We start from the raw sequence: 15,264 nt of genomic DNA on the forward strand, positions 1-15,264 counted from the left end.
CGAGTCGAGACCCGGTTCTACTCAGAACCCCAAAGTGATCCGGCGCGGGACTTGTACCTCAAAGTATGGGTATATTCGGGCTTCAGCAAAACAGAACTGCTCATCTCTAATTTAAAGCATTTTAGTTGGTGCATTTGCTAAATAAAATTATTTTGTAGTTTTGTAGTCTACCTTAGACTGCTAAATAATATATCTGAAATAAATAAGAAGCAAGTGCATTCATGAAAGAACACACCAGTTACATAAAACAAGTTAATAACAAATGTAACATGTAAAATAATTTGAAAACTAAAATGTCATTGTGGATTTCTGATTGGCTAGAGAGATATCAACCCACTAGGGTGAGTGGAGGATGCTTCTACTTAGAAAGTTAGATGTCTGCTTCACAATATTGCTGTGTGCCCAAGATTTCTAGTTAATAGTTAGAAAATCCTGAAGAATGTGTATTTGGGATGTAATGAGACAACAAGACTTCTTTAATGGAGATCGTTATAAAAAATGCTACCCCCCACCCCGCAAAAAAAACAAAAACAAAAACAAATAAAACCAGCCACTTAAAGCAGTCCATTCATAAATTTCATGTATATCTATTACTAATTAAAGATACAATTGTTTTATGATGTAACATCTATTAAATGTTGCTCCCTGCTAGGTATTCTGGTCCTACATAATAAGGACTGGTCTTCCCTATCTGTTGTCACTCTGTGGAGACTGTTAGAGAAGTGGGTTTGTAAAAAATTGTACCATTAGATATTACATACTCCCACTGGTTAAATTGTTAATTAAATTAAAAACCTGGATTCAGTGAATGGACATGTTAGTGAACCACAGGACTAGGTGAGTTAATCTATTTTGAGTCAGTAAATCCTGAAAACATGACCTTTTGCATATACTTGAGGGTTGATTTTGAGAACCACTGGCCAAAACTAAGTATTGTACACCATAACAAACCTAAAATGCAATACAGATAGTTGTGTAAATTGAAGTTCTAGTAATTTGTGTGAAAATAAAATATGTATTAATTAACTATTTCCAAAAATGTGATATACACAATGTAATTCACTGTACAAACATACAAAACTGATTTCAACATTTTGTTAACATTTTTCACTAATCTATAACATCAATAATGTAACTTTATATTTCAAGTCACTCTGTTCATGGTAATTAAATATTCTAAAATGTGTATTTATACTGTTTTATCAGATATTAGACATTTTGTTAATTTTACCTTTTTTTTAAATCTTGTATCTTTGTAAAGGGTTAATACCAGTAAAGAGAACAACAGTAATATTATTCTTCAATAAAAACTATAACTTTTTTTTACAACACACCTGTGATTTGACATGGAAACACTAAAGGTGCAGATGCTTCATGTATTCCCTGTTGTGCCTTTCTAAACACCTCCACATATGGTTTGCCTCATGCCTGTGAAACTCTTGTTGTTTATGCCATATAAACAGAACAGATTGATTTTACACCATGGAAAGTCAATGAATTACACTGTGAAGGGAAAAAACAAATTCTACACTACTGTGGTTTGTGGAGTTTCTATCATTAAGGATTGTATCAGCTAAAGGCCAAGGAAGTGTGCTATGTATACAGTGATATAAATGAAGTACTGTAAATGATGGTGATCATATAGTACTATTGGGAATGTGGTTACCCACAGTTTTATTTACACACCACATGTTGAGAAAAATAATAATTTAGGAGTACCACAAAGAACTGACAATTTTAGTTTGATTTAATGGGGCATTCATATTTTCAAATTGTAACTTGATTGGTAACAAATCATTTAACCAAATGTTTGCTTCTGATCTTCTGATTACATACAATGATAAATACACACACCTGTATACAAAACACAGGTAACTACTGTACAAAAAGCTACAATGTAAACAAAATATGTAACATAATGTATAGTTTTAGAACTTAGTAAAGAATTATTGTTGGCAAAATACTCAATATCAGCAATATTATTATTATTATTATTATTATTATTATTATTATTATTATTATTATTTATGCTGCATTTTTCAATTTGGAGCACACACAGTAATAAACTAAAACTGTGTTGAAAGCCTGTTTCCAATCTTGCAATCTTACATAAAGGTGAGATAAAGGTGTAAATTTCCTAACAATATTTTCAACAAATGGTTTTCATTGTGATTGAATTGGGCCTTGGTTAGGAATTTTGCCAACAAATCAAAAAATTATTATCCAGAGTTTATTTGCTTGAGTCATCAGAATTCATAGACATATACAGTCAGGTCCATAAATATTGGGACATTGACAGAATTTTCAGATTTTGGCCTCTATTCATCACCACAATAGCTTTGAAATGAAACAAACAAGATGTGCTTTAACTGCAGACTTTCAGATTTAATTTGAGGGTAATTACATCCAAATCGGGTGAACAGTGTAGGAATTACAACAGTTTCAATATGTGCCTCCCACTTTTTAAGGGGCCAAAAGTAATGGGACTATCAACTCAAAAGCTATTTCATGGACAGGTGTGGGCTATTCCCTCGTTATTTCATTATCAATTAAGCAGGTAAAAGGTCTGGAGTTGATTCTAGGTGTGACATTTGCATTTGGAATCAGTTGCTGTCAACTCTCAATATGAGATCCAAAGAGCTGTCACTATCAGTGAAGCAAGCCATCATTAGGCTGAAAAATCAAAACAAACCCATCAGAGAGATAGCAAAAACATTAGGTGTGGCCAAATCAACTGTTTGGAACATTCTTAAAAAGAAAGAATGCATCGGAGAGCTCAGCAACACCAAAAGACCCGGAAGACCATGGAAAACAACTGTGGTGGATGACAAAATAATTATTTCCCTGGTGAAGAAAAACCCCTTCACAACAGTTGGCCAAATCAAGAACACTCTCCAGGAGGTAGATGTATATGTGTCAAAGTCAACAATCAACAGAAGACTTCACAAGAGTGAATATAGAGGGTTCACCACAAGATGCAAATCATTGGTGAGCCACAAAAACAGGAAGACCAGATTAGAGTTTGCCAAACAACATCTAAAAAAGCCATTAAAGTTCTGGAACAACATCCTATTGACAGATGAGACAAAGATCAACTTGTACCAGAGTGATGGGAAGAGAAGAAAAGGAAAGGAACTACTCATGATCCAAAACATACCACCTCATCAGTGAAGCATGGTGGTGGTAGTGTCATGGCGTGGGCATGTATGGCTGCCAATGGAACTGGTTCCCTTGTATTTATTGATGATGTGACTGCTGACAAAAGCAGCAGAATGAATACTGAAGTGTTTCGGGCAATATTATATGCTCATATTCAGTCAAATGCTTCAGAACTCATTGGACGGTGCTTCACAGTGCAGATGGACAATGACCCGAAGCATACTGCAAAAGCAACCAAAGAGTTTTTTAAGGCTAAAAAGTGGAATGTTATCCAATGGCCAAGTCAATCCCCTGACCTGAATCCGATTGAGCATGCATTTCACTTGATGAAGACAAAACTGAAGGGAAAATGCCCCAAGAACAAGCAGGAACTGAAGACATTTGCAGTAGAGGCCTGGCAGAGCATCACCAGGGATGAAACCCAGCATCTGGTGATGTCTATGCGTTCCAGACTTCAGGCTGTAATTGCCTGCAAAGGATTTGCAACAAAGCATTAAAAAGTAAAAGTTAGATTTAGGATTGTTTAGTTTGTCCCATTACTTTTGGCCCCTTAAAAAGTGTAAGGCACATATAGAAACCATTGTAATTCCTACACCATTCACCTGATTTGGATGTAATTACCCTCAAATTAAATCTGAAAGTCTGCAGTTAAATCACATCTTGTTTGTTTCATTTCAAAGCCATTGTGGAGGTGAATAGAGGACAAAATATGAAAATTCTGTCAATGTCAATTTATGGACCTGACTGTACATTCATCAAAAATTGTATTCTTATATGCTGGGAAAAAGATTGCATATATATATATATATATATATATATATATAATATAAAAACATGCTTGCCTACAAAATACTCTATATAAAAACAAGGTGCCAATTGAGAAAAAATGTTGCCAAGAATTCAAGCAACTATCTAAGATAATATCATTGCACTCTAGATGAAACAACACATAAAATAAGGTCATGGTTTCAGTATGGTTACAGTATTCTTATCAGGACAAAAATAAATAAATATACAAACAACACTAAATACATAGGAAAACACAATAACCCATTACTTAGGGCCTGATTCAGCAAGGATCGCAATTGCGATTACTCGATGTTACCGATGGTTTTGCAGACTTGCAAGGTATTATGGATGTGAGTAAGGGGAATTGGGTGTCCTTATGTTGGGCATAGCGATCACAATCATTAGCAGCTGGTCTGCGTGCCTAATCGCAGCTGCGATCACAGTTGCAATCCATAATGAATCAGGCCCTCAATCAGTAGCCAGAGATATCATGTAGGTTTTTGATCTTGGTGGCTTTGTGACTGGTTAAATTGTGATACACTACTAAAGATCAAAATGATAAAAGTAAACAAGGATAATACATACAAACACAAACAGATACATTAAAAGTATATTCAAATGTCCATTTAAATAGCAAATAGGGGGGCACACATAATTACCGCAGCTGTAGGCAGTGCTGCACATGCGCTGGTTTTACGGATGTAACAGCGCATGTGCAGCACTATTTACAGCTGCGGTAAGGTAGAGTAGATAGGGAAAACTATCTGTTTTCTGAAAAGCTGTAATCGCAAAAATGACAGCTTTTCGAAATAGATAGTTATGGAGAGGAGGAATGATGAATTCCTCCGGTGATTAGGTAGAACTCCATGCGAGTTCTAAACCTAATTACCTCCAGAGAAATTTTAGTTATGATGAATAGGCCCCTAGGTAAGCCATAATTGTGAAAAACTAATCTGTACAATGTTATACATTTTCTTGCAATAGACCACAAGGTAAAGGTGTGCATGTATTAACATCAATTTAAATATCTAACACAATTTATTTAAAGTCAGAATAATTTAGAACTACAACTTCACCCTTTCCCCCATCATCTTAGTAGTAATACAGGTTGAGTCTCCCATATCCAAAATGCTTGGGACCAGGGGCATTTTGGATAACTGAATATTCCGTATTTTGGAATATTTGCATAGCATAATGAAATATCTTGGGAATGGGACCCCAGTATACTCACAGAATGCATTTATGGGTTATATACACCTTATACACACAGCCTGCAAGTAATTTTATACAATATTTTTAATAATTTGTGCCTTAGACAAAGATTGTGTACATTGAACCATCAAAAATCAAAGGTTTAATTGTCTCAGTCATGCCAAAATTATTCCGTATTTTGGTATAATCTGATATGGGAGACTCAACCTGTATTGTAATCAAGAGAAAGTTTATAGTTTTAAGCTTATCAAATGTTTCATTTGGGAGTTTCCATTAGTTCTGTACAAATACGGCAGCACACTGTGATGCAGAACATTAGAAAACATTTCAATGTTAACATTTTCCAGATACAAATTTAGTTAATTTGAAATTAAAGGCATACATATTACATTCCCCAATACTACTACTATTATTCAGACCTTGAAAATACTTAGATTTTAAGGGTTACATTTATTCAAATAATTAATGGGACAAAAAGAAAATTAATTTGACAGCAGTATTATCGCCACAATAAACACGTGATGCTGTTAGAGATTAAAATACATATTTATATTTGCTCGTCAGCATTGGCCACCCCTCTTGGAGGTAGGTAATCCTAAAATGAAGTACAGTAACTCTAATTGAGCTGTCAGATACAGTAGTTTGTTCATTAAGACACTTAAAATATTCACAATGTACATAATGCCTGTTATTATTTGCTGTATCTCGGTCACTGGATTTAAAGAAGTAATAATATGAAATAATTTCAAATACAAAACCAGGCCTGCTTTGTATTCAATGTCAGTGTCCCTTTAAAAAAGCACCACAAGGTATACAGTATTTAACCCATAGTGTGCAGGATCCCGTAAAAGTTTGGGGATGTTTCTAATCTTATAAGTACATTGGTGCCCGTGCAATGATGTTTTATTTGATGTTCATTCAGAACCTCATAAATGGGTTCTTCCAATAACCAGTTTTTAAAAGTGTTTTCTTCTGTGCTGATGAAAAGGATTGTCATGTCATTTATGTGATAAATCTTTGGTTTATTATAAATTTATCTATTATGTTTTGAAGTAATTTGATTAGACAAATTACTTCTGAAAATAATTTAGACTACAGAATTAGACTAGTCTGCCACTATTCCCTGCAAAAATAAGTTTGTATGTAGTATTCACATCAATTTGATGATAACTGTAGCCAGAAATGGTACACTTTTCTGTGTCATGAAATTCTGTTACCATTATTTTAGTCGCTGTACATGCAGATCTATCTCCAAGATAATTATTTTTAACAGTCACTTACTGATTAATATGTTAGGGTTAGATTTTTTTAAAACTTAATATCAAATTCTTTATTTACATGGTAAAACAAACAAACTTCTTAAGATAACTTTGGATACTATAAATCTAACCTTAAAATTGCTAAAAATAATTAAATGGCTTACTATGGTTTTATTTTAGCGGACTGAAATGTTTGTAGCTCTACATGTTACAAATCTCTATGGTCCAGTTTGTGAGCCTCAATAAATGTGTATTGAATATATTTTAACACCAAAAAAAGGTGAGTATCAGGTTAATCCTTCTTTACAGTATGTAGGGAGCTATTTTGGATTTATACACATGATACTGTTATACCTGGAGGTATATGTATTTTAGATAAATATAAATATGAATGATATTATTTTATGCCTTTGCAGTGTATATGTTTTTATATGTGTTTTCAGTATTGTTATCCATTATTTACATCTATCTTTTATTTCTGTTTTATATTTAGCACAATCTGGTTGACCACCAAGAGACCGTGATTGAATATTTATTATAGGGTGCACATTGTGTGACACGTACCTCGGACATACGGTGCATACATAACTGCTATACCACTATCTCTCTTCTCTCCACTTTCTTTGAACTCTCATTGCAAGGAGAACCCCACCCCCCTGCACTGATTTTTACCAACAGGGGGCACCAGAAGATTTATCCACACAAAATCAGATTCAATTGACTTCATCTTTCTTCTTTCAGAAATCCACTCCAATCCCAGTGCCCTCACCCACCTGTTCACTGCCTTTAAGGCACACAGGTGGGAAGCAGAAACTGAGTGGAAAATTGCATGATTTTGATATATTCTTATCTTATTCTTTATATTATTTTATTAAGATAAGATAAGATGTATACCTATGATAATACTGCAGGAACTCTAAAGAGCATACTAGGACTAATGTGCAAAGCAAAACCTACCATCTTTTTGGATTTAATCCTGTACTTTTATATCCTATAATATCATTGCTCATATATTTTGCCTAATCATGATCTTACATTAGTTAGATGCATACTTTTACTATTATGTAAAATACTCTTACTTATAAAATACAGTCATACTACACAGTGATCTGCAGGATGGTTCCCTATCCCTAATTGCTACTATAACTGACATATTGGTTGTTACAAAATATACTTTTTAAGAAATATATTTTTCTTAATGTTCATTTGTTATTACACTTTGTGTTTGGTGGCCAGGATGGCTAAGATGTTTAATACATATCAATAAATGATATATTTTATCATAGTATAACATGTTAAACAGTGCCCCAAAACAAGAGTCTACTCTCTTCTTCATACTTTGTCATATCTTATAATTAGTCAGTCACTTGAGTGATTAACACACAATGGTGTCAGTTGACAATGTTGATTGTGTCAATGTGCCCCGTGGTTGGGGCAGCATGTCCATACAAAATTGAATAACTAAACATAACCTATAATGAAAAAAACTATAATAACCACACAAATGTGAAAAATACAGTGGAAGGTTTAAGGTACAATAAGAAGCAGCTTGCTAGAGGTGATTTTTCTGTCAATCAGTTAATATGTGCCTACTGTATCCAGGACCAGATTAAGAGTTGTGAGAGCCCGGGAAACTAACTTGCTAGGACCCTAACCAATAAAATTCTCAATATGATATACTAGAGATTTTATTAAAAAGTATAATGTGTAAATACTCCCAGCATTGCAAATGTGTTGACAACACTGTAGTGCTCCCTGTTCACAGTACGCCACACATAAACACCAGTTCACTTTATACTGTACGTCATTGCTCCCTATACTGATAATGTAGATATGTGTGGGGACCCCCTGTAGGTATGTATGTGCAGTGGCCCTGGGCGACTGCCCTAGACACGCTGTTGGTAATCCAGCACTGTATGTGTCTGCATCTAGGTCTACCTCACATGAACTTATTGTATTTGGCCTAACTGCCCTCCTCCATCTCTTCCCTTCATCATTCTTCCTTTCCAAGTATGAGGAGTGAGGATAGGATTTATTTAAGGGCTTATAAATAATTTTATGAGTAGGCTGTTGTTCTGATGGGACCCCTGGGAGAGTCGACTTAATTTTTATTTCATTACTATATTTTCTAATGAAGTAGTGGGTGCATGGCTAACGGGTTGGGGATATCACTCACAGTGTGATAGCCAGGCAGCATAAGGAGCTGTGCCTCATGAAGTGAAACAATACTGTGGCTCTTGAATCTGAAAGATGGGCTTAAGCAAATTCTAAACAAGACCAGATTGTCAGGATCTCAATATTTTTCAAAATTACAAAGAAAAACAAATAAAAAGTAAATGTTTTTAATTGTCCAATTGTTTTAATTGTTTTTCTCATTGGAATTTCACGTTTGACCAGATTCCCCTGCATGCATACTCTCAACTTGTCTGATATGTAAATGACTACAAAAGGATATATCCCAGCTACAGTATATCCCATTTTTTTCTGCTGCCCTCTCATTAAATCAGTATAACTTAAGTTGCTATATACAATGTTGTGCTTATTTCATAGATATAAAAAACAAAACACATATATACAGTAAGGCAGACTCACTGGCATTAAAAAGTAAGTGCCACCCCCAGTGTACTATCTTACATTGTTATAATCAATGAGAAGTGCTAGAAACATATAACTCTTACTACAAAAAGTAAACCTAATCAATGTATTGTACAGTTTACAGATGTGTACTCATAAACCTATCCTCAATACACCAATAAGCTGCAAGTTCCTGTGCAACTCTGCTAGCGAATCTTTTTCACCAGAAAATGCAATGAAGATGCACAACAACACTTGTATATCTGTGTGTGACTGAATCTGTTTTACGAAGCAGTGCTCAAAGTTTGCCAGTATGCAATATTATGACATATCAGCACTTCGTTCAAGCACTAGAAATTCTTTCTACTGTTTCAGTAGGGTGGAGGTGTGGTTTGAGTGCCGGCATGTCAGATGGCCAATCAGCAGCCAGCAGCGGGAGGCCGCTGATTTATTCACCAGACATGCTGCAGGAAGCTGTATGGTGGAGCTGGACTGAGCATGGACCATGGGCAGAGCAATGCTGTGGTTGCATTACATGATGCTCCTGCTCAGCCTATGCTGCTCTTGGTGCCCAGGAGATGGGAGCGAGGAGGCAGAGTATGTGACATGCAGCTCTGTGATGAAGCTGGTGAACACCTGGTAAAACGTGATGATGTGAAGTATGACCCAGCTGCTACAAGTACAGTAGTAGTATGTGTGTATGGAGGTAGAGGAATGTGCTATTATTACTATGTTACCCTATTACATATACAGTAGTATGTGGTGTACGGATGGGACATGGAGCAAGAGATTCCATGGTTCCTAAATACTGTATTCATATTCATACTGGCCACTTATAAATATTCCATACCCTCACTTCAAAATTCCAACTTTGACCACTGATATGAAGCGTACGGAACTTGGTGTGGGAAAAAAACCATAGCCACTGCATTGTAGAACGTTGCATATAGATTCAGACTCAGTCGCACATAGATGTCACATATAAAATTATTCAGGTGCGTCTTAGTTGCATTGCATTACATTTTTGAGTGAAAATTATGTGAAAAGATGCTTACCACCAGCAGAGTCTCATGAGACATCTGTATTAGGAGATTGATTCTATTTTATTTTTCACGAGCAGTGAAATAGGTAGATACTTGTGAATCATGGAGATAATGACTAAAAATCTGCAACAATTGGCTTTTATGAGTGTATTTTCTAAACAAAAATAGACAAACATGACATAGTGACATCATGAGTAATTTATAATTTGTTGTTCTCAATTATTACCACTTGCATGTGGTTGGAATCTACCAGATCTTAGTAATGCTTTTTGATGTCATGCTTGTCTGTGTTTTTTTTATAGAAAATTCACTTAGAAAAGCTTATTGATGCAGAATTTTAGTAAAGTTATTCTTTTCATGACTCACAAGTATCTACCTCTTTAACTACTCGTTATCTTATAGTATTGACTAATAAAGGTTACATTTTAATATTTCACTTATTTAACAAAGAGTGCCCCCTCAAAGAGTTTTCTATCTTGGCTTTGCTTCCTTGCAAAACAAACTCAGTATAGTATCTAATTTTCATTCTACCTGTAAATCTCTAATTTATCTATCTACCTATTGTATATACATGCAACTATACTAAATCATACTGCACATTATGGTTTTATGTGTGCAAATATGCACATATAATAGCAAAATAAGGACAGGATGAATAATTGTTAAACATGGGTGCAAGGAGGATCAATGTGAATACAGTAATACATACTTGGGACAGATTGGATATATATCATAATGCTAAGCCAATGCCCTATGGAACTAGCTGGAGTCCGCCAATGTCCTTCCCAAGGACCAATTGCCTAATTCTTTGTGCCTTCCCCACCTACTGCATTCCTCTCAACTCCACCCATGCTCTGCTCTACTCCCTACCATTAATGGTCTTTATATTGTACCATGGGTGGTCTACTACCAGACCTTCATCTCCATAGTGTAGCAAGAGTGGTACAGTATATGTACTGTCTGCACCACTTTGGTACTCAATAACTATGTGCCTTGAGCTCTTTAAACACTCTTACTCATGAGACAGGAGGGAGAATAGAGAAGGGTATAGGATTAGTCAAGGCTGAAGAAGAAGAAAGAGAGAAAAGGAGGAGGAGGAAGATGGAGGAGGTCAAAAGGGAAATAAAGAGGAGGAGGAGAAGGATGAAGGTAGGGAAAGGAGGTTGAAGAGGCTAAAGAGGGACAAAGCAGATAGGTGAAAGTGTGAAAAGGAAGATAAGGAGGATAGAAAAGGAAGGAAGAGGAAAACACCATCCAACAGATCTTGGTTCCCATTGTATGACTGAACTTCAGTGACCACAGTCCATGACAGAAATTGTTGACCTACAGACTGATTCTGTATTGAAGGAAAGAATGAGAAAATCATATGCATTTGAAGCTGGAACAGAAAGCATCTAGATTCAAGTACCTTGGACAGGTAAGTACCTGCATGTATATGTAACTAGGATGGTCTTTATATTTTATTGCAGTCTGGATGATGATCTCTGCATTATATAGCAGTCACTAGAATGCTTTCTGTATTATATTGTGGTCACTATGTTGTTCTCTGTACAGTATGGTAGTCACTGACATACTCTCTGTATTGTTTGACAGTCACAGGGATGCTCTCTGAATTTGATGTTTGTTGCTATGATGCTCTTTGTATTGTGTTTTGGGCACTAGAATACTCTCCATATTACATTAGGATGCTGTAAGTTGGTGATTCTTTTTTACAACGTCTGAGAAAAATACCTTCTCAACTAGACTTTATGTTGTTGATAATGAAAATGTTAATTCATTGGCTTCATCTCACCAAACATTTAACCTGCTCATTAGAATTATTGCTACCTTTCCTTGTTATTAAGGTATCCAATCAATTTTATGGTATTTTTTTTTGCTAGAGTCAAAGTACATTATTATGATCACACAATATTTCAGGCAATGAATGTGCTCATCTTGTGGAAAGCTGGGACTAGTCCACTTGTGTAATGTTGGAATAGGGCTTCAATGAGACAGGGACATTGTGAGGATGAGAATAGGACAAGCAGAAATCCACAGACCTAAAGACAGATGAAAGAGCAATGTCTCCCGCCAGTATAGAGTAATCAGGTGAGGCTAATGTAGGGTGATTATACTGCTAAATGCACCTCTATATGAAATTAAATTCATAAATCCAATTTTTTAAATCTTTTCATTGAATCTGCTCTTACCACCTTCCTCAGTGAAATCCTTTTGAAAATAAAAATGCTGTTGATCTATTTGTAGTGCATGTTCTCTAGTCAACTACTGTATACAGTCATTAGAATTGATAGTCAGACTAATCTTTGTTTTATCTTTAAATATATTAGTACACTTTAATTGTGTCCTCTCTGAGGCAACTTTTAGTAAAGTAGTAAATAGCAAGGCTATCTGTGTATCCTAACAATCTCTAATTCTCCTATTTCTTCTTATACATACAGTCGATGCCCAAAATAGCATTTAGGGGTAAATTTACTTAGGTGAGAGTTTTTAGAAGTGGAGATGTTGCCCATAGCAACCATTCAGATTCTACATAACATTTAACTAGCACCTTCTAGAAGAAAATAACAAGAATCTGATTGGTTGCTATAGGCAACATCTCCACTTCTAAAAACTCTCACTTTAGTAAATGTACCCCTTAGTATGTGGTTTAACCAGTGATATATACAATGGTAAACTTATGTTTTTTTCCTTGTACATCTGTTGTGTTTCTTTTGTTTGTTTTATGTGTTGTCAGGTTTTATTAGCTAGTGCATCAACTGCCTGACACTGAGTGTTGCTACTCCGTATAATATCTACTTATATACCTAAATAATTTTTCATCTCAGATCTCTCCAGTTGTATCGTGTTTTATGTACAAATAGAACAATTGTTACAATCTAGCATCACATCTCCAGAGTGTAGACTTCCTCAGTTAGTAAAGAGTTAAAACTATTGATAAACAGAATGGACATTTTTCATATTTCCTTCTAAATAGATAATACATTCTCTAGTTTACCCCAATCTATATTTTGGTCTGGAATATGAGCCAGAGAATTCTGTAACAACAATGTACATCTGTATCTGATGCTAAGGAGGAGGGTGATTTTTCTTGAGAATAGCTGTCAACAAGTGGATATTAAGAAAGAGTAAAAATGCATTTTAATTAGATGAAACCTGATCTTGCTCATTTGAGTCTAAGGTAATGTATTCAATAGCTTTCAAAACCTAGTGGGCAGAAGCTAATTCTCCGGAGTGTAATTAGGCACACAGTATATGCAAATTGCTAGAAAGTTCAAAAAGAAAAATAAATGCTCATTGGTCTCAAATGTAACTTTTTCACAGATGTGACCTAAATGTATACCCTGCAAAGAAATCTGCACGGAAATGGGGTCTGTCATTTGGAACTTATTTTCTGACCTCTTACATACACATGACATTAGAGAAATTAGGCTGTTGTTTTGATGATAGTAGTGGGTCATGTCTGATCAAACAAAACTAAATTGTTATAACCATGTGGTCTACACTACATTAGGACCTAATCATTAACTCCAGGTTTGTAACTTCTTAGTAACTAGTATAAATGTTTTTTTTTCTTTTTTGCAAAAGGCTTTTTTTAATTGACATTGTTATTTCCCTGTGCCTTCTAGTTAGTAACTGTTGTTAATGGTGGTAGAAGTGTTAAACAAATAAAGGCTAAGTGCTAATACATGCAAATTTAACATCTTCCATTTTTAAAATATTTTCGGACTAACTCGGCACTCGGTACAAAAGTATATTCTAAAAGCTTATGGCAATGGGATAATTTAGGAACAAAAAATATGTAGGCACAGAACATTTTTAAATAAAAAAATGCACCTTCTCAGGTAACAAACACAGATGTGTCCTCATACACTATTGCTCAAGTCCTGGCAAATAGCCCCTCTCAGCACACCAGGTCCTGGGTGACTTTTCTCCCTTAAAATGTACAGTACATCTTATTTACATAAATAAAACAACGTTGAGCGATAAAACTACTTTGCTAGGTTGGTTGATCAATTTGATGTGCGACATTTGTATATCTGGATGGACTGAGGGCCTGATTCAGAGCCGCTCGTAAGCGGCCGCTCGTTCGCTCCGAGCGATGTTCGCCCATCTGCGCATGCGTATGGGTCGTAATGTGCATGCGCCAACCCGTCATTGCAGTCGGAAATTGAGTGCTCGCAAAATAGCGAGTGCCTGCTAATTTGAGTGACAGGATGAGGCGTTTGTGGGTGGTAACAGGGGAAGGTGCTTGAAAATGGGGAGTGGTGATCCGAACGCAGGCGTGCCAAAAGGTCAAAAAGGGCATTTTAAGGGTGTGCATAATTAACAAAGCAGCGTCATCGACCATGTCACTTGGTTGTTTCTTAGCCTGAACTGTTCGCATGATTGCGGTAGGAAAATCCTTCCACAAGCATTGCGAGCAGTTCAGATGCCTTTCGATGTACTTGATTAATCAAATAAATAGCGGAGATGATGTAGGATGCGAGCGGCCAGGGGGCGTCTTTTCAAAATAGCGAGCGCATGTTTCGTTCACTCGCTCAGACATAGAGGCGTCAACAGACCGCAAAGAGCGAACGCTCAATTTAAATAGCCGTCCCCTTTTTCTGAACGAGCGAGCGCAAATAGTGTCCGGCTCTGAATCAGGCCCTGAGTCTGAATCTTTGTACAAAGTGCTGGAATTCAATGGGATTTTTCTCATGGGAAGTTCTGTTGTGGTTCATCTGAAACTTTGTACATGTTTAAAATGAATTCTTACGCTGATAAAGTTGCAGCCCCATGTCTCTATTACACTGTCAGTGGTGTTTTGCTGCATCTGCAATGCAAATCAAATTTAAGAAAAAAGATGGTTCACTACACCTCTTGTAGCATCTTGCTGGGTGTCTCGTGCTGTATGGTGAATAGACGCTAGGGGCAGGATGTACTAAGCATATGGTACATTCTGCCTCTTATTGGGTACGCACCAGCAATATTATCGCTGGTATATACCTAGAAATGAGATTAAAATCACAAATAACAGCTCTACCGAAAAGAGCTGTCTTTAGCAAAAGAGGGACCTCCGGGGTCATGGCCCCAGAAGTCCTTCTTGTGCAAAATGAAGCACGTCGTGAGGGGTGCTGGAAGGTGATCCCATTGGATCCCTCTCAGGGGGAAGGGCTAAAGAAGCCAATCTAAAGATGGTGTTACCCACCAGGTCCAATCTCCAGAATATATCACATTCCGGAACTTGG

The 15,264-nt window shown here is 36.1% G+C and overlaps 1 protein-coding gene across 1 annotated transcript in view; it reads left to right on the forward strand.

Annotated features, from left to right (window-relative positions):
- Positions 1–9,491: 9,491 nt before the first annotated feature.
- LOC148524750 (uncharacterized) overlaps positions 9,492–15,264 on the forward strand; it is a 183,695-nt gene continuing 177,922 nt past the window's right edge. The window contains exons 1-2 of the mRNA XM_088471632.1: positions 9,492–9,672; positions 11,064–11,185. Of these exons, the coding sequence (XP_088327758.1) occupies positions 9,492–9,672; positions 11,064–11,185 (303 nt within the window). The remainder of the gene's footprint in view (positions 9,673–11,063; positions 11,186–15,264) is intronic.

This window comes from Taudactylus pleione, unplaced genomic scaffold, assembly GCF_031769625.1.
Source record: "Taudactylus pleione unplaced genomic scaffold, aTauple2 ptg000116l, whole genome shotgun sequence".
NCBI lineage: Eukaryota > Metazoa > Chordata > Amphibia > Anura > Myobatrachidae > Taudactylus > Taudactylus pleione.